This window comes from Strix uralensis, chromosome 27 (genome assembly GCF_047716275.1).
Source record: "Strix uralensis isolate ZFMK-TIS-50842 chromosome 27, bStrUra1, whole genome shotgun sequence".
Classification (NCBI taxonomy): Eukaryota; Metazoa; Chordata; class Aves; order Strigiformes; family Strigidae; genus Strix; species Strix uralensis.
This window is the reverse complement of record NC_133998.1, coordinates 6,243,083-6,267,738: the sequence shown is the minus strand read 5'-3', so window position 1 is coordinate 6,267,738 and position 24,656 is coordinate 6,243,083. Positions and strand designations below refer to the sequence as shown.

The following is a 24,656-nucleotide window of genomic DNA, read 5'->3' as shown; positions in this document are numbered from 1 at the left end:
GCCAGCCCCCAAAGTTCCCCTTGGCGGGAGCTCCCGCCCCCGGGGAGCCCGTCCCGGCTGTGGCCCTCCCGGTGCCGCGGCTGAGCCGCCGTTGAACCGGCCCCTGGCAGGCAGCGGGCGAAGGGCTGCGCCGGGCTGAGCTGTTTGTAAATGCAGCCGGTCGGGAAAGCGGGAGGGTAAACACGGATGAATAGCCTTCATCCACTCCAGTAAATATTTTATATCACACACCAAGAAAAGACACTCCTATTTAAATGATTTATAAAGGAAGATCATGTAGAGGTTTCTATAAAATATGTAGGGCTCCTAATCCCGACATCATCAAGCAAAGAGGACTGAAATCATATATTACCTTTTCAACAGCCTCGCCGGCTGCAGGGATACAACTGACAAATAAAAGTGTGTTTACAGCTTTTGGGCTCCTCTGGGGAGAGGTAAATCACGGCGGGCGTGGGAAGGGGAAAGGAAGCCGGAAATTAAGTGGCAATTTCTGTCCGTCACGGCGGCGTGGGGTGGGGGGATGCCGGACCCGGGGCGCCCCGGGGTCCCCGTCCCGGGCGGTCACGCTGTGGGTGCGGCGATGCTCGTCCCCCGCGGGGCCTGGGGGGGTGGGCACGGGGGGCACAAGCCGGGCAGGGGGTTGGTGCAGAGCGAGGCCGTGCCCTGCTCCACTCCACAGCAGAGAGGTGCCATCAGGGACGGGCTTCCCAGGAGCAGCAGCGGGGTCAGGATCAGGCCCGCAGGGACACGACCCTTTTAACCTTGGGGCCAGCATCCCCCCCCCACCCCTCCACGCTGCCGCTTGGCGCTCCCAGCCCCTCGCCGCATCCTTTTGGGGCCATTCATTGAGGTTTTTTTTCCCCCCGCTGACCCACGGGGAGCCGGGGGGTCCCACGGCCCCGGCAGCCGGCACGACCGCGCGCCCGCAGCGGCGAGGGGCACGGCCGGGCGCTGGCAGCGGCGGCAGTGATTTGGCATGCGGCGGCGGGAGCCACCAGCCTACGACGGGGCCCTGGCCGCCACGTTATTAAGGGATTAGCAAGTTGTCTTGGCGCTCAATTGTAGATAAGTGCTGCATTTTGTATTATCTTTTCACGCTGCACCGCGAAGGATGACAAAGAGACAACATGGGTGTCATGGCCTTCAGCATATCATTAAGGGTAATTTGTCTCGCGGGGAGGGGGAGGGCGAAGGGAGAGAGGGAAGGGAAGGAGGCGAGGGAGGAGAGGGAAAAGCATCCCTGGAGGAGAGAGGGGATTAAAAACTAAGGAGAGGAGATTAGGAGTGAAATGCGAACTGTATTCAGAGTCAGCCAGGCAGGGAGAAGCAAACAGCCGAGGAGGGGACGGCCGTGCCGCGGGGGCTCAGGCGGGCAGCCGGGCCCCGTGCCGGGGCCAAGCCGGCGGGAGAAGGGCCCAGGGCTGGGGTAGAGGAAGCAGGATGGTGGGTAGGGTATGGGGGGACTTTAGGGAGCCCCCCCCCCCCTTCCTTCACAGAGGAGCCCCAAATCCATCCCCAGCCTCAATCATATGCATTAATCTATAATAATAAGCAGCCATCCAGCCCGGTGTCACAGGCAATAAGACGCACACCAGAGGATGGGAGTGAATCCATTCCCCCCCTTCATGACTGACTAACCACTTCCATTAACGCTGGGGGGCTCCCGGGGGGCTCCCGGGGGGGCAGGGAACATGGGGGGGGGGGGTCAGGGCACGGCAGCAGCTCCCTTGTGCAACCCACTCCTTGGTGCAACCCCATTTCTCACAGCTCTGCAGCCCCCCCAGCCCCACTCGGCCCCATCCTCGCGCGGCACGTGGCTGCCAACCCCGTTGGGAGCCGGCACCAGGGTCTGCCCCCCCCTCGCCGGGCAGCGAAGGGTAAAAGAAAGAGTAATAGTGAGGGAAAATGTAGCAGAAATCCAGCCAAGCCCCCAGGCCTGAGGAAGCAGGGACTGAGCCGCGGCGCTTTGCTCTATCGGTCAATCAATCAATCAGGAATAAAGGCGTCGGTATCGATCGGGGCAGATGGTGCTTCTGGGGCCGGGGAATGGAAATGTGCATCTGGAGACAGTCAAATGGAACCGCTACCGCCGCGGTCGCTGCTGCCAGGAGCCGCCGACCTGGTTTGCAGGAGGAAGAAACCCTGCGACAGCAGCTCACCCTCACCCAAACGCCGCTTTGGCCCCGTCCCGCAGAGCCCGAATCGCCGTGGGGTGGTGAGGGGCTGGGGCTGGCGCCGGGGGGGTGCAGCCACCCCGCGGGATGCGGCACCCAGGTACCACCGTGGTCGCCCGACCGCTTGCGCCACCGCAGGGACCGGGGTCTGCCAGGGACGGGGACGGGGACGGGGCATCCTCCCGTGCTCCCTCCCTCCCCTCCCCTTCTGATAATCCTATTTTTGAACCAGGGGATTAGGATCAATACTTCACTCCTAATGCTGTGGTAATACAGTGTTACACCGCCAGCGCCAGTTCCCTGCTGAAACACTTAAGGTAGTTTAAACCCATTTGTGCCGGGGAGTGCCGTGAATCCACAACGAGCTATCGCACGGCTGAGGCAGAGCCGTGCCGGGGCCACGCGGTGGGTGCCGGCCTGGCAGCTGCCCGCACGGCCGCTGACCAAATCCAGCCCTGGGTGGCCACAGCCAGCGAGGGAACGCTGGCCCTTCGAGCCCAGGGGGCTTCTGGACGCCAAAAGGGCCACGCCGGGCAGGGGCTTGTGTGCACGGGGGCTGGCGCCGTGTCCCCTGCAGCCGGCCACGAGGGACATGCAGGCAGTGGCTGCCCACGCCGCCTGTCTTGGCACCGCTGCTGGCCCTGCTCCGGGCAGCTGAGCCCTCGTGCAAATGCCCCTCGTGCAAGGATCCCTCGTGCAAACACCCCTTGAGCAAGTGAGCCCTTGTGCAAACAGTTGTGGCCCCCAAGTTTTGGGTGACCCCAGCTCTGCCCCAGGTTTAGGTGACCCCAGCTCTGCTCCGGGGTTTTGGGTGACCCCAGCTCTGCCCCGGGGTTTTGGGTGACCCCAGCTCTGCCCCAGGTTTAGGTGACCCCAGCTCTGCCCCAGGTTTGGGTGACCCCAGCTCTGCCCCGGGGTTTTGGGTGACCCCAGCTCTGCCCCAGGTTTAGGTGACCCCAGCTCTGCTCCGGGGTTTTGGGTGACCCCAGCTCTGCCCCAGGTGCAGGCGCCCAAGCAGCCCCTCGCCGGCCCCAGCGCGGGGCTGGGGGAACCCGGTCATCTTTCACTCCAAATTGGCTGAGGGGTTTGGAGACGAACTCCCAGGGAATAGAAACACAAATATTTCCATCCAGTGCTATAATTATGAATTAGAGCAAAGCTCTGTCTTTATTAGGTGCTAATAGAGATAAAGGGGGTTTTGAAATGCAAGGCACAGCTATATAAATGCTAATTCACCCGGAGACCTTCCTCTCTCCCCAGACCGCAGAGAACTGAGGTTTCAAGGCAACTTCTCTCCCCCCCAAAAAAACACCCTCGGCCAAGCAAACTTCAAGAAACCATCTCAGCAGCTTAATGAAGTTTGTTGAGCGATGCAGCAGCTCCCCTCCGCCGGGCTGCCCTGGCACCCACATGCCCCAGCAAACCCCGTCTCTGGGGGGCTGGGCAGGAGCTGCCCGGGGGGGCTGGGGGGCACATACAGCGTGTGAAGGTCAAGGCCTGGCGAGGGCTTCGTCCCCCGGGGTTCCTCTGACCCCGCTACGAGCCCTCGGCCAGAGCCCGGCCAGCCCCGGGGTGACGGGGGCAAGAGTGGAGCCTTTAGCAGGGCTAAAAGTGCTTCAGAGCTCCCGGGGGGGTCATCAGGGAGCCGAGGGGCACCGGGGGCTGAGGAGGGGGAGCGGCTGGCGGGGGACCCCTCCTGCCTGCCACAACCAGCCGAGCAACCCCGGCTCCTCTTTGCCAGGGAATTCCCTCTGCCGCCCGGCGCAGACCAGGCGATGATTTATCCACCCGCCGCGTGTGCGAAGCCGGTACAGCAGCCCCGGCCTCACCCGGTGCCCCCCATCCCTCTCCCTGTCACCCCAAATATGTATTTTTCAATTTTCTCCCGTATCGATTTTCAATCTGGTGCAGAGAAACAAGACAATCCTGCCAGAGCCAGCCCGGCTCTCGCTGCGCTCGGCCGAAAAGTCACCCCTGCGACTCGTGGCTGTCCTCGGCGGGAGGGTGATGATGGGGTGCAGGAGGAAGGGGGGGGGTCCCTTCGCAGGGGGCTGCTCCCCTCTGTGCGTGGGCATCCCTGGCTCCTCTCCCACCCTGCGGGCGCGGGGCCGGGCGGTGCGAGGGGCACGGTGGGTGTGAGGCTGCAAACCGGCCCCCCCCAGGGTGTTTTGCTGGGGTTAGGGGACACGGGGGGGTCCCTCGCCAGGGGCCGGTCCTGCCGTGGCCCCTCATTTCTCCGGCCACCCCCGATCCGTTCCCCAGGGACGCCGAGCTCCCCGCTCGGGCTGGAGGGTGCTGATGGCGGCAGCGGTGAGGGGGCTGGTGGGCTCCGGCAGGACGGGCCAGATCCTGCACCGCGACAGGGGGGTCTCATCCCCCCAAGCGGTGCTGATCGCGCTGGGTTACACCGGTGAGGATCCGGCCCTCCGTGCTCAGAGTAGTTTTCAATTAAAACAAAAATATCCTGTAATAACCCACAGAAGGGTTATTATTTCCTTCCCTTTTAAATTTTTTTTTAAATAAATCTATTATGAGGAGCTTAGAGATGTATGTAAAACCGGCGAGGGACGATTTGAGGATTAGGGATCGGCGCTGTCCTGGTGTGACGAGCAAAGAAAAGAAAATCCTGCCGGGGCGGGAAGGGGACGCTGCGTCCAGCCGGGCCGGCGGAGCAGGAGGGGTCACGGCGGCGGCGATGGCAGAGAGACCCCGGTGCTGGTGACGGGGGGTCCTGCCGCGCCCCCACCCCGCTCCCCGCCCGCCCGCATCCAGTTTAGCATAAAAGTCATTTTGGTTTGGGCCCCCCCTCTGCTGCTCCCTCATTTCCAGGCAGCTGATAACTGTCCTGAGCATCAGGGAAACCCACCGGCTGGGCACCGAGAGCTGTGCGGGGTGAGCAGCGTTTAACCCCCTCCGCCAAGGATAATTGCCTTGTTTACCATTTTCCTGACCCCAAAAACACAATGAAATTGTGCACAAAACCAATAGATTTTAGCCACATGCCTGCAGAGAGAGAGGCGATATAAATAAAATACAGATAGGGACTGGCGCGGCGGGGCTGGGTAATGGATTCATGGCGCGAGCGGGGACGTGCGGCGGCTGCCCGGGGGTCAGGACGGGGTGACCCCTCCGGCCCCACGCGGCGCTGCTCAGGGTGGCTTTTTGGGGACCAATTCTGGCTTTCCTGGAAATGGCCCCGTGGGACTGGCCAGCCCGGGCTCTGACTTGCAGAGCTGCTTTGGGTCAAAAACCTACAGTCTGGGGGAGAGCAGCCGTGGCTCCGCGGCATCCACCACCCCAGGACGGGCTCGGGGTGGTACCGAGCACCCCCGGGACGGTTTGTCCTGCATCCCTGCGGCAGGCGCCGAGCTGGCACCCTCAGCGCCCCTGCTCATCCTCTTGCTTTAACGCACCACCTCTATTTATTCTGCTCCTGTAACTGTAAAATTGATTTTCTTGCAACAAGACGCTTGTCTTTCACTACTGAACGCACCCAAATGCTCCAACATAAGACACTGGCAATTTTTAATTAGTTTCCTTTATACCTCTTGCCTCCCCAAGCAGGCATGTGGAACCGGAACAGGGGAGCCCGAAAAGGAGCAGGATCCAGAGGTGACAAAAGCACTTTTTATTCTTGATATGATTATTAATCACACACGCCATTTACCTAACGAGGCAGGAGCGCGGGAGGGCCCGGGTAAGCGGCAACAGGCGCAGGGAGGTGATTAGTGCATCTTTTTTAGCTGCAGGGCTGGAGAAGCGTCTTTAACCACCGTAATCTTTAAATACGGTCTCAGAGCAGCTCCCTGTCGCCGGGCCCCCTCCCCACAAACACCCACCCGCACCCAAACCAGCCCTTGCTCCGCCGATCGCTGCCCCGGCACGGCGTGGCGGTGAGCTGCCTGTGCCTGCTCGGCCGTACCCGTGGCCAGGAGCCCGGCCAAGATGGCAACTGCTCGGCTGGGGGGCGAGGAAGATGTTGGGAGCCCCTCGATGGCAAATTACAAACAGACGTGGGTGGTACCAGCCAAGTGGCAGAGCCACGCGGCCCATCATGCCCCGCTGATAACGAGCCCGGGGTTTTTAAAGCTCCCACCCTGCCCCCACCAGCCCCCTGCCTGCGCACCCACGGCCTTGCAAGGGCTGCTGCGAGCCCCCAACTCGGGGAGGGGGTGTGTGTGTCCTGCAGCTGCCCTCTGCCCCCCCAGGGGCTGCGTTAAAGCCCCAGCAAGCCTTGGCCGATGCTCCAGGGATGGGTGCAGGTGAGGTGCCAGCACCACGTGTCCTTCACCAAAGCCCTGGGTGGAGGTCGCTGCCGGTGCTCCCATGGGCTCACGGCACCCCACGGCACCCCCAGCCCCCCTGTGCACTCACTGTCCCCCCTGCAGCTTCCCCAAAACGCGGGGGCTGCTCGGCCTCGTGGGCAGCGACGGGGCCGGAGAGCTGGGCTGGACCCCCAAGAACGGCCACTGCTGGGAAGGGCTGGGGGGTCCCCAGGAGCAGGGGGCAAGGTCAGGGGGGGTGTTTTTGGCTGCAAGGGGAGAGCAAAGCCCCTCTGCCCGCCCCGGCGGCGCGGGGCACCGGCAGCACACACATGTGTGAGCACACAAGCGCGCGGACACGTGTGCGCTCAAACGAGCTGCCCCAAAAAAGTTACCGGGGGGGGGGGGAAGGAAAAAAAAAAAAAAAAAAAAAAGCAAAGCGAAGGAAAGTCCTGCAGTCTTTTGCCTTGTCAGTTCTCCGTCTGCTGTCACTCAGCCGCCGAATTCTCCTTCAAGTTGTCATAGCAAGGCTGGCGGGGATTATGCCGAGGCTCTGTCCAGAATTGATTCATGTGGAACGCGTGCTTGACGAGCGGAACCGCTGGTGTGAGCGGGAGCCGCTGAGACCCCCTATTTTCCCACCTTCCTCAGACAATCTGGTATTGTTTGGCCGCAGCCTTAGTGATCCCTGCGCCGGGGCTGTGACTGACACAGCTTTGAGGCTCTAAGGCGTATTTTGAATTTCTAAAACCTCTCAGGAAGTCCCCGGGGTGCCTTCTGCCATTGTCTTGTTTCTCCTTTCGCCTTTTTCCCTTTCCACCCCAAACCCCTCCCGCCTCCCCCACCGCCTCCTCCCCCTTTTTTTTTTTTTTCCCCTTCCTCCCCCTAATTCCAGGCCCTGCAATCCCCAACACAACCAGGTTTTTTCTCTCCCCCATGTTTACGCTCTGACTCTCTCTGGAGCTGCTCAGCCAGTTCGCAAACATGATTTTTTTTTTTTTTTAAAAAAGAGAGAAAAACTAAATAAAGCTCTAAAAGTTCCCAAATCCTTGATCCACCGTGGAGAAGACGGGCTTTACTTGTTTGCTTTTAATCAGCTGACGCAAACCTCAGGATGTGTTGAAAAATAATAGAAATAAATCTTTCACCTAATCTATCGCACGCCTGCGTCCGCCCCGCTGCCCGCTCCGCTCCGGCCATCCATCCCCCCTCCATCCGCGCCGGGGCCGAGCGCAGGGACCGTCCTGCAGGGTCTGGCCCAGGAGTTTCCATCTTGGAGAAGCGTTTCCACCGGGAGCCCCCAGAGGGGTGCAGACCCCCCAGCAAAGGACCGGGCTCTCCCCGGCGCAGGGTCTGGGCTCTGCTACCCCCGCCTTGGGCTTTCGTGTGCCGGGACCACCGAGCCAGCGCTGCCCCGTCCCCCCCGCAGCCCCCGGCCTCTCCTGGGCTCGGCACTATATAACCATTTCCCATTTCCAGTCTTAATCTTATAAGAATGAATTGAGAATGACCAGCGTAAATACACAGGTGCCACTGGGAGCAGAAACCACTCTTTAATCTCAGATATGAAAACAATTCCCTGCTCCACTCGCTAGCAATCAGCAAGTGCTATCAGTGCCGCGCTCTCCCCGGGAACAGGAGAGCTTATAAATATGAATTAGTGCAGAGAAAATCTACTCTCTTACCTAAAGCTAAATGTTATCTGGGTCCCTTTCCAGCAGTGGCTGACATTTCCAGAGTGCTTTTAGTCACATCTGCGGGAAGACAACTCATTTCTTGTTTTTTAAAAAAAAAAAAAAGGGAAGAGAAGGAGAAAGGAAAGCAAGAGGAAGCGGAGGAGCGGGAGGAGGATGAGCGGCGGCGCAGGGAGACGCTGCCTTTGTTTAAAGAGGGAAATGCTGGATGCCTGAGCCTCCTCCGGGAGCGGGGAGAGGACGGGTGGGCTCTGCTCCGGCACCCGGCGCTGGCCGGGGAGAGGAGGGGGCGGCTGGGGCAGCCGAAGCTCCGAGGCAGCGACACGACGTGCTCCTGCCTGAGCGAGGCCTCGAGACGTGGGAGCTCACGGCTGGGGGCGTCGAGCAGCCCCGGGGTGGCTCCGAGTGCCACCACCCACCTGTCCTGGGGTCCTGGCAGGGGGGACATGGGGAGTGGGGACCCCACCCCAGCACCTCGGGGTACCTGGGACGGGTACCCACAGCCCCAGCACGGACCCCGCTGGGTTCATCTGGGTGAAGCCTCATGGGAGGGAGCCCGGGGGGGGGTCTGGGGATCTGCGGGGTGGCAGGTCCCCACACGCCGCCTCTGCCCAGAGTCCTGCTGAGCCAGGGCCAGTCACCACCTGCCGCCGGCGGGGCTCGTACAGGCCACCAAAAGCAGCAACGTCTGGCCCAAGGGTGGGAGTTGAGGCCCGAGGCAGAGCTGGGACTATCCTGGGGACACCCTGAACACGGGGAGGTTCAGTGCCTGTGGCCCCGTGCCAGGGTGGGTCGTGCTGCCCCGCCAGAGCCGGGGAAACTGAGTCACGGCGTGGGAAATGCTCCCCCAACCCCAGCCCAGGGGTCCTTTTGGAGCGAGGGGACAGTGCGAGGAAGGTGATGGGGCAGGGGGGGCCCCGGGCGCCACCAGCAGCAGGAGCTCAGCCCCAGCAGCGTGTCCCTGGCACAGAGCTTGCTCTGCTCCGGCAGCATCCCGACCAGCAGCACCTCTCCCTGCATCTCCCACCCCCCCGCTCGGGGTGCACGAGGGCCCCCCCCACACTGCCGCCGCACCCCGAAGGGCCCCGCGCCTCCACGGGCTGGTACCGCTGGCGGCGGGGAAGGATGCGGCCCCACACCCCTCCTCCCTGCTCTGATCCCCGCTACCTGCGGCCTCTCACCGCCGCCGTATCTGCGAGGGAAGGAACTACAGCCCGCGAGTCTCTAATGTGATGCTTAAGCCGTCTTTTAGGTTTTTAATGAGCGGTTCCTGGCAGGAATGCTCAAACATCACTAGGTAGCCAGACCTGCCTCGCTGTCAGCGGAGCGATGTGTTTCTGTGTCCTTGTCTGGCTTAAGTGAGCTCTGACCTCATTTGCTTCGTGCCATTCAATTAACAAGGCAAGCGGTGCTGGGGGGGGGGGGGATGCCGGGGGGAGTTTAACCGTATGTATTAATTTCCATTTTATGTTCCAAACAATTGAGCATCGCTCGGCGGCGGGAGGCAGCAGCCGGGCCCTCTCGCGGGTACCGTTCCCAGCCCCAGTTGTGTTTTGTTGGCAACTCCCAGCCCAGCGCTGGCGGATTGTGGGGTTCAGGGGGACCTCGGGGGTCCCTGCTCAGGCCTCGCCTTCCCGTCCCCCACCCAGGGGAGGGTCCGCGCCCCGCACAGCCCCTTCGCCGTCCTTCGGTTAAGGCCCCTCCATCTTGTGCTTCATCCGGAACATCGATGGCTGCGCAATGAGACAGAAACGATTTGGAAAAGGACGAGAGAGGGAGAGAAATGTTGCCCGGGATGTTAAAAAAAGCCACTTCAGGCACCTAAATTTATGCTGCTCTCAAATGGATTTTATTCCAGTGTAATGAGAGAACAAAATAATTAATTCCTCTCCCGCAGACAAAAGGCTAGAGGCTTTCCTCCCGCCCCATCTTCGCACCGAGCCGCGGGGAGGACGGGCCGGTTCCCGGGGCAGCTCGCCCGGTGCCAGCGCCGGATCCCAGAGGTCCTGCCAACCCCCCCCCCCGCAGGCGGGGGGCCGGGTCTGCACCCCAGGAAGGTGTCCCCAGCTGGGGATGGGGTCCTGCAAAGGGCAGCCCCCTCCTCTCAGGGCTGAGGTGCTTGTAGGGCACTGCGGGGTGCAGGGGACCGGGGCTGCCATCGCAGCCCCCACCCCTCGCCCAGCCCCAGCCCCACCCAGCGCCCACCCATGGGTGGCAGGGGGGCGGCTGCAGACACTCTGGGCAGGGTCACTGCCCCCTCGCCAAGAGGTTCCCAAAGGGAAGGGGCTACCTCTGCTCTTCACACGCAGCCCCCCGGTCTTTTGGGGCTGGGGACAAACAGGGGGATTGGGCTTGGTCTCGATATTATCTCGTGTTAATTATGCAAACCAGCCTCCTCCAGCCCCCCCTCATCTCCACAACATACCGGGACAGGGAGAAACGGAGGCAGAGTCAATTTATTCACTTAGCAGGTCACTCCCTTGAAGAACATCCCTTTCAAAAGGGAGTTGCAACTAGACTAGATCAAGCAGGGCTGAGTTTGCCTCCCTCAGATATGATAAAATATTCTAATAAATACTTGGGAAGCCCATTACAAGGAGAATGTTTCATGTCGGCAAGACCTTCGCGGCGGGGCCTTTCATGCGGGTCTCCCGGCCCAGCCGCAGCAGCGGGGGGGCCGTGCAGCAGCCCCGGGCCCCCCCTGCCCATTGGTCCCATGCGGAGGGTCGCTGCCCCACGGGATGCTCTATTTCCAATTTTTAAAGCAAAACATAAAACTCTGCTCCTGGCTCGCAGCTTTGGGGAGCAGCCCCCCTTGCCTGGGCAGCCCCGGTTCCCAGCTGCGGCTGATGAGGAGGAGGATGGAGCGTGTGGCTGAAGACCCCCGCACGCCTCCCGCTGCTGCTGGTGTGGTGTGACCCACGGCCAGAGGCTCGCTCAGGATTTGTTTCCTCCCCCATTTTCCATACAGGAGGAACCTCCTGCTCAAGTCCCTTTGCTGCAGGAAACACGAACCCCCCACGGGGCTCCTCAACAGCACAGATGGCCCCAGCCAAAGGGCCAACTGCGCCCCAGCCCTACCCCCAGTCCCACCCCATCCCCAGTCCCACCCCACCCGAACCCATCCCATCCCATCCCACCCCACCCCACCCCATCCCATCCCATCCCATCTCATCCCACCCCACCCCACCCCATCCCATCCCATCCCATCTCATCCCACCCCACCCCATCCCATCCCATCCCATCCCATCCCATCCCATCCCATCCCACCCCATCCCATTCCACTCCATCCCACCTCATTCCCATCCCATCCCATCCCATCCCATCCCATCCCATCCCATCCCATCCCATCCCTGCCCCCATTCCCATCCCATCCCCAATCCCAGTCCCACCCCCTCCCTGGCCCCATCTCACCCCGACCCCCACCCCACCCAAACCCTGCCCCCAATCCCCCCCTTCCCATCCCCATTCCCACCCCATCCCTTCAACCCAACCCCGCCCCAATCCCAGGCTCAGCCCCGCCCTGCCCCCTCCCACTTTTACCCCCTCCCACCCCTCTCCCGCCCCCCTCCCGCCCCCATTTCACCCGCCCCCCCCGCTTCCCCCCCCCGCTCCCATCCGGCGGGCGACGGCGTCACCGTGCGGCAGCGCCCGGCAGCGCCCGCGTCCTCCCGGGCGGGGCAGGATCGGGCCCCCGGGGGTGCGGGGGGGGGGGGGATGCCAGGCTGTGGGTGCTCCCCGGGATGCGGGGCAGGATCGGTCCCTCGACACTCGAGGGGGTGCCGGGGGCTCCCGAGGTGCGGGGCCGGATCCTGACGTGGGGCTGCGAGTGGAGGGGGAGCGGCTGCAGCGTGGGGAGCGCCCCCCCCCCCCGCCCCCTCCCCGGGACTCGGTGCAGTGGCGGCGTCGGGCCGGGGGGTGGCACGGCCGAGCCAGCCGGGGGAGCCGTGATGCTGCCGGGGAGGGTCCCCGGCCCCGCACCCCCCCCTTTCTCTTTCCCCGCATCCCGGCATCCCTGTGCTCCTGCATCCCGGCATCCTCCACCCCGCATCCTCCATCCCCGCACCCCAGCGCTGCTCCGCACCCTGCTCAGCACCGCCCAGGAGCTGAGCCCTGACCCCCCCCCCCGCCCCATCCCCGCCCCGGTGAGGAGCAGCGCGGGGGGGTCCCTGCCCGCCGGTTGGCAGCACGGGCCCGGGGGGGGCTGCAGCCGGGGCCAGCGCCAGCACTGAGGCGTGCGGGGGCTGAGGGCCCCCCCCCCACCCAGCGCCCCCCCCTCCGGGTATGAGGCAGCGCCGAGGGGGCCACGGCTCCGCCGCGCAGCCACGCCGCAGCTAACGGTACGTGCGGGGCCCCCCCAGTCTGACCCGAATAGATAACGAGTATGAGAGCAGGAGGCTGCGGGGGTGCGGGGGGGGCGGGGGGCGCTCCTCGGCCCGGCGGGTGTGTTTGATGTCGGGCTGGTTTTGGGGGTAACCGCAGGAATCGGGGGGCAAATACCCCAACGTGCCAGTCTGTGGGGCACAGCCCGGGCTGCGGGTGCAGGATCCGGCCTGCCGGGCTCTGAAAAGCCAAAATGTGGGGAGTCGGGGGGGGGGGGGGCCTGGCGTGGAAAACTGGGGGGGGGGGGGACACACGACACAGAGCGGGGGGCAAAAAGGCAGCGTACGTGCCTGGTGGGGAGGAGATTTGTGGCCGCGACTTGACGGTGTTCGCTAATCCCGAGCGCTGCTTTTTGCTGGGCCATCTGGGCGCTCGCACACGGGGAGGGGGCAGCGAGGCGGGGGGGCGGGGGGGGCTGCCGCGATGGCCGGGTCTCTTCTTCCGAGCAGCTGGCGGGAGCTCGCCGCCCCCGGCCCACCATGCCCTCCTCCAAGACCGACAGCGAGTACTGGATCGAGGGGTCCCACCGCGAGACGGCCCTGGAAGATTTCTACGTCGTGGGCCCCGAGCTGGGACGGTACCAGCTGATGCGGGGGGGTGGCAGGGGGGCGGGGGGGGGGAGGCAGGGACCCACCTTGCACGGGAGGGTGTCCTGCTGGGGCAGGGACTGGCCAGGGGGGGCAAGGAAGGGGTGGAGGGATGGATGAAGGGATGGCGGGACGGGTACTGGGGGGGGTGGGGGTGGAGGGGGACCCTGCCCTCGTGGGTAAGCTGGGCCTCAGCGTCCGTCGTGACGCTGCAGCAGCAGTTTTGGGGCGCTCGCTGAGGTTTGGCAGGATGGGGCCTGGGTTTCTCACCCCCGTGGTGGAGAGCGGCCCTGTGGTGAGACCCATCTCCCCTCGGAGCAGCCCAAGGCTTTGGGATGGCGGGCGATGAGCCCGGCACGGCGTGGGGCCACGGTGGGTCCCTCCCGCAGCAGCCCCAGAGCTGGATTTGTGCCGCCTGGGTGGGAAAGCTGCACCGGGGGCACCGGCTCTGTCCCCGTGTGCGGTGGTTCGGCGGGGAGCGGCCTCGGCAGCTGCTGGCTGCTCGGTGCAGGCTCTCGTGACTTGTTTATTAGAGGCCCTATCGTAAATCCTCACGGGCAGGGGATGTCAGGGCTGGCGTGCCAGGTGCCGCGGGTGCTGTGTGTCGCTTCCCGGGGCTGCCAGGAGACGCGTGGTTTAAACCCAAGGCAGTGCCCATCTCCCCTTCCCCAGCGGGTTTGCCCGTGCCGCTGGCACACGCCGCTCCGGCACCGCATCCCCCGCGGCAGCTCGGCCCTTCCCCAGCCCTCGCGGAGCCCCGCGGGAGCCCAGGGCCGGTGCCAGGTGCCCGGGGGCCTGGGGAGGCTGCCGGTGCCCCCGCGGCCATGACGTGTCCCAGCGATGCCCAGGCCCAGCTCTGGTGTCCGGGGAGGAGAGCGGCGGCACCAGCACCAAGGGGCTCTCCTGGTGCCAAGGGGCAGCCGGTGGCCCAGGGCCCCCGGAGCAGAAGGGTGCAAGGGGGTGCGGGGAACCTGGGTGCGGAAAGTCTGAGGGTCCCGTCTGAGGGGGGCTCCGGGCCGTGCCAGGGAAGGGGAGGCAGCGCCGCCCGCTGTGCCCCGGCTCTTAAGCGATGGTTTTGGTGGTGGCGGTTCAGGCTGGGCCAGCCCCAGCCATCCGCAGGGATCCGGCAGAGCAGCCTTTGAGCCTGAAAAACAGTTTTGGTAAAAGCAGGTATTTAAGGCTTCTTACCGAGGTGTGGCCAGTGTCAGCCCAGGGCTCGGCAGCGTGCAGCCCTGCGCAGAGGGACGTAGGACAGAGGGACAGACTCTGAGTCCCCGGACCCCCTTTCAACCGTCCATCTGGTTTCAGTATCCAGGTTTAAATCAACCCATTTTTATTTAACCCATTTATTTAAACCAATTTGAAATTGAACTGGGCTCAGTCTTCAAGCTGCCCGCTCGTGGCTGCACGCCCGGCGCTCTGGGCACGCGGCACAGGGTGGGAGCCTGCTCGCCGTGTGCGGTGTTGGCTCGGTGCCTCTCTGCCGCGGCGCCGGGCCATGAGGTCAGATCCTGCTCTGGCCTTAGAAGGGAGCAGGGGAGGGAGGAGGGGGCACGGGGTGGCCGTCCCCACGGCCGTGCTGCTGTGCCAGCAGGGAGGACCCAGCCTGATGCTGGCTGGGGGCCGGTTGTGGCCGTCGCGGCGTGGCCGCGGGCAGCAGCGTCTGGTCAGGGCCAGGTTTGCACCGTCCCCGCCGCGGGCCGGCCCCGGCGCTCGGCAAGGCCGCACGTGCCCCTGCTGCTGGTCCGGGCTCTCTTGGCAAATCCCATTGTTCGACGTTTTCCAGTTCATCTGTAAAGCAAATGCAATTATCTCCTGTTGCAGTCAAGGTTGATTGCGGGTATTTATTTGAGGCCTGAGGAAGCCGCGAGCGGCGGCTGCGGGGGCCGGTGGGGCAAGGGGCCAGGCTGTGGCGGATGCCGGCGCGAATCCGGCCGCTGCCATCATGGGGAGCGCCGAGGGGCCGGTGCCGTGCCACGGGCACAGCGGGCTGCGCTGCGTCCGAGGAGCAACCCCAGCACCCCCGAAACGCTGAGCCCAGGGCTTCTAGACCATCCTCTTAGCGGCAGGAATCAGGCTGCAAATTGTCCACGTGGAAAAATCTTGCGGAAGGGTGAGAGGCGACAGGTCTGGGCTGGGATTCAGCCGTGGAAGTGTGGAAGGAGGAGGAGGGGGGGCTGCCGGGTCCTGCCCCCGCGCCCGGGCCGGCTCGGGAATCCGGAGAACGAGGCGCCCGCGGCGGGGCAGGGCAGGGCGCTGCTGGGTTACTGCGAAGCCCCGGCGCCTGTGGGAACGGTGCCTGCGTGAGCTGAGCCCCGGCTCTGCGGCCAAAACGTACTCGTGGCTTTTTCGTCCCACTGGAAGCGCATTATTGTTGCGGTCGCAGCAGCAGTGATGCCATTTTGGGCTCAAAGCGAAGCCTTCTGCCTGTTTTCCTGAGCTGGAGAAGAAGGTGACGGCCACCTCTCCCCTCCAAGCCCGAGCGATTCATTTCCAAAGTGCTTTTTATTTGCAAAATAAAATTTCATAGAAAACATTGAGAGAAAGGAAGAAAATGTTTTGAAAATGGCCAAGGTCTAGAATTGCTGGGTTTTCTCACCCCGCAGCATCACCGTGGTACCTGGTACCCGGCTCTGCCGTTGCCATGGGAACGCGATTCCCAAGTTCAGCTGGATGAGTTGCAAAATCCGCTCTCGTTTTTAAAGCAAATCTCTCTTTCACGAGAGCACCCTGGGGAGCGCCGCCGGCAGCGGGGCGTTCAGCACGTGGGGCTGCAGCAAAAGGTCACTCGCAGCCACGCTGTGGGTTGGTCTCGGTCCCGGGGGGAGATTTTGGTGCCAAAGATGGTGTCTGGGCGCACGGCGCTGGCCGTTGGGTGTCGGGTTTGCTGGGGCCGAGGGCACAGGCAGGCGGGGATGCCGTGTGCCCCGAGGCAGAGCTGAACTCGGTCCCAGAAGACGGCAAAGCCAAAGAGCAATAAAATGTGGTCGATTACTCAGGGGCGAGAATTAATCTGCTCCGAGGAGCCAGGCAGCAAAGATGAAATTGCAAACGAGCCCCGTAATGGCCTGAAGCAATGGGTTGATTTCACCGTCCAGTGGTTAGAAAATGTTATTAACTAGATCTAAAAGTCACCGGCAGCTGAGGGGCACTGCTGGGGGTTTAGCGGGGACCATCCCTCTTGTAACTTGGGGCGGTTTAACCCGGCCGGGAGGTTCTGCGGCGGCGCGGGCTCGCCCCGAGTGCCATGGCCTTACCAGGGACACAGCTGGGATGGGGACCCTCGCTGTGACCCTGCGGCCCCCGCTGAGGTTGTCCTCACGGCCGCGAGCGGGGAGAGGGGGGCCCTGTCCTGTCGTGAAAGCCGCTTAAGGATTTAAACCCCCCGTAGGACTCGGTTTTAATTAAAACAGCTTCACACAGGAAAGCTGGAAATGATGCGGGGAGGGGGAGGCACGCTGGGCTCCCCGGGCCTGGCGCTGGCAAAGGTCATGGTGGGGGGGCATGGGGTGAGCGGGACCCCCCTCTCCGTCCCGGCCGCATCCAGGCCACCTCACGCACCCTCTGCCCCGCCGCAGGGGAGCCACCTCGGTGGTGTACAGCTGCGAGGAGAAGGGCACGGGCGCCCCGTACGCCGCCAAGATACTGAAGAAGACGGTGAGTGTCGGCAGGGCGGGGGGCTGCGGGGTGTGGGGGGGTCCCTCCTCCGCTGCCAAAGCTCCTTGGCACCAGGATGGGCCCAGGGCTGGTGGCCGGGCATCACTCCCGTGGGCCGGGGGTCCCGGGTGGGTAAAAGCGCTGGGGTTTGGGCTGGGGGTGCAGCGGGGTGGGGGGGGACTGGGTGCATTTTGCTACTGCTGGGGAAATGGGCCCTGGGATGGATGTGGGAACCTGCAGGGAGTGATGGGGGGGTGTCTCTGCGTGGTGGGGGGCCAGACCCCGACCCGGCAGCGCAGGTAACGCCGCCTCCGGGTGGGTTCTGCTTTCTAGATCGACAAAAAGATCGTGAGGACGGAGATCGGGGTCCTGCTGCGGCTCTCACACCCCAATATCGTGAGTACGGCCCCCGCGGCGCAGCTCGCAGCTCCCCTCGCGTTGGGGCCACTCTCCCCTTAACTCTGCCCCCGGGCAGCCCAGGGGGGGGCTGGGGTGTCCTTCTCCTCCTCCTGTCTCGGTGCAGGATGAACCCAGCACCCCACGGGACACCCTGCCTGCACCCCCGTCCCCTCCCTGCCTTGCAGATGGGCTCTGGATGCCCGGTGCTGCCCGCGGCACGGTGACTCCCTGCTCGCTGCCGCGTGAAACTCCTGGTCCTTGCAGCGCTCTTGAGCCTCCCAGCTCCAATATCAAGGGCCAGCGCGCACCCCCCCCGCCCCCCGTCCTCCCCCCTGTCCCCTGGCCTGAGATTTCCATTTGGTAAGCAATTTCCATCGAGGAGATCAAATGAATACCACAGAAAATTGCCCATCTGTAATGAATCCTGCAAGGGGAGATAAAAGGCGGGGACGGGACCGCGGGTGCTGGGCGCTGCATCCCGGCGCAGCCAGTCGCCGTTTCTCTTGCTCAGCGCTCGGGGGATAACGGCGGCTCGGCTGGAACGATTTGCAACGCCCAGGAGCGGATCTAATCTCCGCCGGTGTCAGCAGAGCCGGGGCTGCCGTGTCGGCCCCTCTGCAGTGGCAGGGGGCTCAGGGGCTCTGTGCCCCCCGTCCCTCCACCTGCCAGAAAAGCTTATTCCAGGCTGCTTAGTTCCACCAGCAAATTGGAAAAGCATCTCAGAGACAACCTGAGTTAAAGAAATAACACAAAAAGCCACCTGGCAGCTGCTGCCATCACAGTGCCGGGTGCTGGCTTGGTGACAGACCCCACTCCAGTGGATTTCATGGCCAGCACCTCGCCGGGCCATCGCCCAGACGTCTCCTCGCCGCTGGCTGCTGCTGCCCAAGCTGCCACTTTTCTTGCAGCATCACCCAAAGCCCTGGGCACGGCTGCTTCCAGGCCAGCCCATGCCAACCGTCCCTGGAGCGATGAGGTTTCGCTCTCTGGAGGAGCCCAGGCGGGGATGTCCTGCCTGCCCGCCACCACCCAGAACCTTGACACAAAGAGACGAAGCTGAGAGAAGGCCAAAACATCCTAAAACCAGGGATGATGGGGGCAAACACGCTGGAGCCCGGGCGTCCCTCAGCCCCTGGGCCCACTCGGTGTGGGCCTGCCTTGAGCACTGGGGTTTTTCAGTGTTTTGGGGCATCCAGGCACTTCAGCCATTTCCATGGAGATGCTTCCCCCGCCCTGGGACATTTGGGCAAACGCAGGGACAACCTGCCCTGGGTGGTATCGGCCACAGACGGGGAGAGGCTCCTCTCTGATGTCTTATCAGAAAAGCAACAGAAAACTCAATTTCTGCCTCCCTCCTCCTGTGCTCTCCAGGCAGCAGCACCGCGGAGCCGTGCAGGAGGCACGGCCGGCCGGTTTGAATATTTAAATCACTTGAGTTTTCTGTAGGGTTCTGCTCACTCCCAAATTCAAGTGATTTTTGAAGAGATGCTCCGTTTCATTATTTACACTGGTGCGCGCTATCGTTCAGCACCAAGCTCAACAGTGGATGATAATAGGATTGTAAACTTTTGAAGTTAATAGGAAAATTATAGTGCTTCCGTGTATTATTATAATGCAATAAGCTGCCACATAGTGTCTCTCACCCTGCGGGGTATCGCGGCTTGTCACCCAGCCTATGAAGGTAATGATTAAAGCCCCATGAAATTCGCAGTGTCACAAAAGTCTTAAGAAGCATGAAATTCTCTGTTTTCCATTAAAAAAATAAAAAATTTGCATTTTGACATAGTTTTAAGAGAGACCTGTTAATTCCAGATTTGCTGCGGTGGCACAAAGGTCTCGCGCAGACAAGCTCATCTTGTGTGGGAGTTAAAAAACAAAAATCAGGAGAAAAACAGTTTCTTTAGTGCCTCTTCTGCTGCGAAATGGTCCGAGGGACATTTCCAAAAGCGCCCGCGGGGTCCCAGAGGTGGCCTTGGCCCCTCGGGGCTCCGTGCGTCACCTGCAAGCACAGATGTGCAGGATCCGTCCCGGGAGGGCTTTGCCAGGGTCGCTCCCACGCCGCGGGGCTGGACGGAGGCACCCGAGGTGCCAGCGCAGTCGATGAACCTGTGAAATTAAAAAGCTGTCGCTGAGCTCCTCTTCCAGTTAACGAACTTGGAGGCGTGAAGAGGATAAAGGCGCCGCGTGCTCATCTCTTCCCATTCCCAGCATCGTCTTTAATGCACAGTTAAGTGAGCAGGGCTGTTGCAAACAGTTTAAAAAAAATCAGAAAAAAAAATCACGTTCAACTAAATAAAAAGGCAAGGAGGGAAGGGCTGCCCCGCTAAACCCCTGACACCCAGCGGTCGCGCTCCTCCCGGCACAGCCGGCCTCCACCTCCGCCTCCGCATCCCTCCTGTCGCCCCTTCCAGATCAAGCTGAAGGAGATTTTTGAGACGCCCTCCGAGATCGCGCTCGTCCTGGAGCTGGTGACGGGAGGAGAGCTCTTCGACAGGTACGCCCGGCCCCGCGATCCCCCGCCCGCTCCTGGGGAGGGGGGACAGATCCCACCGTGCTGGCGGGGGGAGGATGAGGATGGAGGGGGTTGGGGGATGGAGGGTGGGGGGGGTCTGTGCGGGGCAGGGTGCTGCTGCGCTGACCCCGTGTGCCCGCAGGATCGTGGAGAGGGGGTTCTACAGCGAGCGGGACGCGGCCCACGTCGTCAAGCAGATCCTGGAAGCTGTTTCGGTAATGTCCCCCGCCGCCGCAGCCTCTGGGCCCGTGCGTGGTTCGGGGGTGTCGCTGTGGGGGCTGCATCCTCCCCAAATACCCCTGGGGAGAGGCACCCAGAGCTGCACCCACCCCAAATATCCCAGGGGAGAGGCGCCCGGAGCAGCACCCATCTGAAATACCCCTGGGGAGAGGCACTGGGTGCTGCACCCACCCCAAATATCCCAGGGAAGAGGCACCCAGAGCTGCACCCACCCCAGATATCCCGGGAGAAAGGCGTTTGCTCACTTGCCCTTGGCCTTCCGAAGGCGCCTCTTCCAATCCGCACTTGGGGGGGAGGAAGGAGAGGAGGGAGGAAGGTCAGCGCTGCTCTGCATCACAGGTCTGCTGGAGATGGGGTTTCTATGGCAACGGGAGGGTTTAGAAATGGAAACTCGTAATGGGAAATGTCCTTCCCGTGCCCCGTGGCTGTGCTGGCAGCTCCGGCACCGCAGGTGTTGGGTGTTTCCAAAGGAACAGTCGCACGAGTTGGTCCCGTGTTTGTGCCGGGTCCCCGATCGCAGCCGCCTCCTCCCAAATTCTGTCCGAGGCAGATGGGGCTTCCCCGCCCCCTCCCACCTCCCCGCTGTCTCTCTCCATAGTATCTGCACGAAAACGGAGTCGTCCACCGCGACCTGAAGCCGGAGAACCTGCTCTATGCAGACCTGTCCCCCGATGCTCCCCTTAAAATCGGTGGGTTTGCTGGGGGCCCCCGGGAGGGGGGTTTGTGGTAGGAGGGGGGTCAATGGTGCTTCTCCCTGACGGCAGCGCTGCTCCCCTCTCTGTCCCTCCAAGGTGACTTCGGGCTCTCCAAGATCGTGGATGAACAGGACACCATGAAAACTGTCTGCGGGACACCGGGGTACTGCGGTGAGCGGGAGGGAAGAGCTGAGGGGCGGGAGGGAGACCCGGGGAGGCTGCTCCCTGCCTGAGGCCGTGCACAGCTCGGTGCAGGGATGGCCAACGGCTGTGCCGGGCTTGGGAGACGCTGCTGGTGCCCAGGGGGTTTCCTCTGCCGTGAGGTTCCCCCCGTGGGAGCTCCCCACATCTGTGCATCTGAACCCCAAACTCTACTTCCAGCCCCCGAAATCCTCCACGGGTGCCCGTACGGCCCTGAAGTGGATATGTGGTCCGTGGGCGTCATCACCTACATCCTGTGAGTAACGGTGCCAGCGCCCCGCGGGCGGTGAAACCGCGGCGGCGAGACACTTCGCTCCAGCTCGGCCCACCGGCGGGGCCCGGGCGGCAGCGTGTAGCTCCTCTCTCCTGCAGGCTCTGCGGCTTCGAGCCCTTCTTCGACCCGCGAGGGGACCAGTACATGTACAGCCGCATCCTCACCTGCGACTACGAGTTTGTGTCCCCGTGGTGGGATGAGGTTTCCCTCAATGCCAAGGATTTGGTGAGCGAGGCCGCACCGGGGCTCGGGGCTGCCGAGTGTGAAGCCTTCACTGCTTGTGAAGAAAACAGAACTAGGGGTGTTTAACAAATGAAGCTTTTTTTGTATGTCTGGAATTGGTTATAGGTCAGAAAATTGATCGTCCTGGACCCCCAGAAGAGACTGACCGTCTACCAGGCGCTGGAGCATCCCTGGGTCACTGGGAAAGCCGCTAAATTTGCTCACATGGACAGCACGCAGAAGAAACTGCAGGAATTTAACGCCAGGCGGAAGCTGAAGGTAAGGAGAAAAAGCCCCGTTAACCCCTGGGGGTGGCTCGTGTTTGCATCCTCTTGTGCAGACGGGCTGGGGCCACCGAGAGCTGCTGTCGCTGGGCTTTAAGGCTCCCCTGCCCCGAGCAGGTAAATGTTCAGCCACACGCGGCAGCTCGGGGAGGGGGGTGAAGGCCAATGGAGCAGCTCCTCGTGCAGCTTCGTCCCCCCGGGGCAGCTGCTGCCGGGAAAAGCCTTTCCCGAGGCGAGGGGCTGCGCTCCCCGGCTCGGCGTGGCCGCAGGAGCGGGCGCCATCTCCCCTTCTGCACCCTCCTGGGGCTCGAGCGCCTCCGGACGCAGGCAAATAACCGCTCACGCCGCTGTGCCTTTGCAACAGGCTGCCATGAAAGCTGTGGTGGCTTCCAGCCGCTTGGGCAACCACGGCCACCACGACTGCTCCCGCAGTGGGCGCAGCCAGGGGGGTCCCCAGGGTGCCTGCCTGCCCCAGGGGACGGGGACCGCTGGCCCCGAAGCCACCGCCACCGAGGACCTCGACGCTTTCCAGAGCGACTGCCCCGCCATGGCCAAGGTTCCCGTGACCGGGGCCGGCTGCGAGAGCTAACGCGCTTCGGCAAGCGATACCCCACTGAGCCTTGGACACTGGCACGGGGAGAGGCGGGGGAAGCCGGGGGGGACAGGAGCGCCCCGAGCGTAGGTGTGCGTCGGGAGCCCGTGGTCTGTGGCGTGGAGCATCCTTCTTTAGTGTCCTGTTGCCAGTGCAGTCGTACCTGGTCGCTGTGAGTGTGTGTCTGTACGGACCCGACTGAGGAAACAAGGCTGGTGACTCAGTCTTCCAACAAATGAACACTTTTGGCCACTGTGGCTTGAAAAGATCCCAAGTGGCTTAAAAACGAGGAGCAAACAGCAGAAGAAGGATTTCTTTCACCTTCCCTACAAAGGCAGTGAGTTGGCTTTACGACAGTTTTGTAAATAATCCTGAAGGGTTTATTTGCTTAGGGGAGAGGGTGCGTCTGGACCATCGCTGACCACCGGCGCTACGTCTCCAGTCGCTGTTACAAGACCCAGCTGTAGGTTTGCTGCCGTGTCGGACAAGGTTTGTAGGAGCCTTTGAACCCAGCTGTTTGATCCTACGCAGAGAAAAAGTGTTTGCCAGTGGTTCCTTTATTATTTCTAGATGGTAGACGACCTCTGCTTGATTTGTGCTTTGGTTCCGCTCCAGTTTCATTTGTTCCCACGTTCTGTCTTGCTGTGGGCGCGTGGTGGTGGTGGGATTGTCACGAACCGGGAATGCTGGCTCGTCCGGCCGCTGCGCTGGCATTCCAGGTTACGATTTACACGACGGGTTTTAACGAAGAGCGACGCAACTCTTTCCACGGCGCGTTGTAAGACTTTGTGGCGTGTAATGGTGCTGTTGTTTCCTGAGGGAGGATAATGAGTTTATACATATTGTGGGGTTTTTTTTAAGACTAATGAAATCAGTTGACAAACTTCTTGAAATTTTTTAGGCAGTTCTTTACCAAGCCACAGAATAAGCATTTGCAGATTTTAATATAGGACAAGTAATCAGACAGGAAAAGCCATATTACACGTGGGGGGTTACAGAAAGGCGGGCAGCTGCTCCGCAGTCCCAGCTGGTGTCATCCAGCGCGAGGTTTGCTGGCCCGAGGCAACGACCGTGACCTGCAGCCCTCACAGTTTGGGCCATACACATAGAACAGTGTGTCCGGCAAAAAAAGCTCAACTGGAGAAGAATGAAATTCATACACAAGGTTAATTTTTCCAGAATGGGGACACAGAACCGAGTAGTTGATAAAGGAGGGGCTGCGAACAAAAACTGAATTTTTGCTGAGGCTGAAAGGCACCATTCCAGAGAGCCAGCTCGGCGCAGAGCGTGGGGCAGCAGGTCAGAGCTGTAATCAGGGTGCCAGGAAGGGAAATGTAACACAGCGACTCTCGTATTTATTTACAGCACAAGCAGAAATCATAAAGACTATGTATAAGGGCTGATCCATACCGTAATGAAGCTCATTTATGTTTAGGGTGCTTGCAGAGCTGAATACAGAGGGGTTTTTAATTGGAAAAATACTAGGTCTCAGCCAGAAATGCGCTTTTTTTTTTGAACTAACGGTCATACCTTCAACGGGGAAGCAGACACACAGCAAGATTTCACTTTGGAGAAAGTAAACACTGAGAACCTGGGAGAATGCTTTGGCAAGGAGAAAATTATTTCTTTCTCTTTGCGTTTTGCCGGAGGGGCAGTTGTTTTCTCTCGTTTTTTTGACACAGAGGGCTGAACCTTGCAGTGTGCTGAACTCCCGTCTTTATCCCATGCTTAGGGTGACACTCTCTGTCCTTCAGGCTCCGTGATGCATCCCCATTTACTCCAGTGGGGCTAGAACTCTTAACTTAAACCATGTTGTTTACTAACCCAGGTCTTAAAAGACTATTTTATATCCTTTGACATGAAATACTTATTTAAATGCCTTGCAGGACCAGGCCAGAGTGCTCAGCACACCCAGAGCCTGTGAAGCAGGGACCAATGCTGGGAAATGCTGAGTAACGTTGCCCTGCCCCCAGACTGCTCCTGATCCTGCAGAATAATGGGAAATAAGGTATCAATTAGGTATTAATTAGGTAACAGCAAGTAACAAAGTATCTTCAGCTATGGAAGGCACCCGAGGGAATACTGTAAGCAAAAAATGGAGTTTGCCTCTTGTCATGTCGACAAAGTATTATTCCACAAATATCAGTACTTAAAGGTAGAAAAAAAAAATGTACTCCTGGGGGTAAAGCTAACAGGAGATGCCATTTTGGTCTGTATGCTGTTTTCAGAATGTGTTTTAATAACTTACTACTTCAGTATAGTGGTGACATTTCCAATATTGCAGATATTTATAACAAAATATAGACAGCTAATAAAGTATCAAACATCATAACAGAGGCTCCGTTTTCACTGTTATTCTCAGAATACAAAGGCTGAAAACCGACAGAGCCAAATAGCAGCTTGCTGAAGGCCACTTTTTTTCTTATTTTTTAACCCATTTTCATACGACAGTTTATTTTCAGGCTCTGGACAACGAAGTG

At 61.3% G+C, this 24,656-nt stretch overlaps 1 protein-coding gene across 3 annotated transcripts; it reads left to right on the top strand.

Moving 5' to 3' along the window:
* The first annotated feature begins 12,204 nt into the window (after positions 1-12,204).
* LOC141935247 (calcium/calmodulin-dependent protein kinase type IV-like) lies at positions 12,205-24,508 on the top strand. Of its 3 annotated transcripts, none has more exons than XM_074851319.1 (12): positions 12,205-12,470; positions 12,963-13,090; positions 16,679-16,757; positions 17,091-17,153; positions 19,568-19,650; positions 19,811-19,883; positions 20,507-20,597; positions 20,700-20,774; positions 20,985-21,060; positions 21,177-21,303; positions 21,427-21,579; positions 22,569-24,508. In XM_074851319.1, the coding sequence occupies exons 2-12, from the start codon at positions 12,993-12,995 to the stop codon at positions 22,641-22,643; spliced, it is 993 nt and encodes a 330-aa protein (XP_074707420.1). In that variant the 5' UTR covers positions 12,205-12,470; positions 12,963-12,992; the 3' UTR covers positions 22,644-24,508. The 3 variants fall into 3 exon arrangements, with proteins under 3 accessions (XP_074707420.1, XP_074707421.1, XP_074707419.1); XM_074851320.1 differs by having other exon boundaries at positions 22,117-24,508; XM_074851318.1 differs by having other exon boundaries at positions 21,949-24,508.
* Positions 24,509-24,656: the final 148 nt, after the last annotated feature.

Excerpts from the sequence above, each read along its gene's own strand:
- LOC141935247 (XM_074851318.1), top strand. The coding sequence starts at position 12,993 with ATGCCCTCCTCCAAGACCGACAGCGAGTACTGGATCGAGGGGTCCCAC. Across the intron at positions 17,154-19,567 it reads GGCTCTCACACCCCAATATC|ATCAAGCTGAAGGAGATTTT; the intron begins GTGAGTACGGCC and ends CGCCCCTTCCAG. Across the intron at positions 20,598-20,699 it reads CGATGCTCCCCTTAAAATCG|GTGACTTCGGGCTCTCCAAG; the intron begins GTGGGTTTGCTG and ends TGTCCCTCCAAG.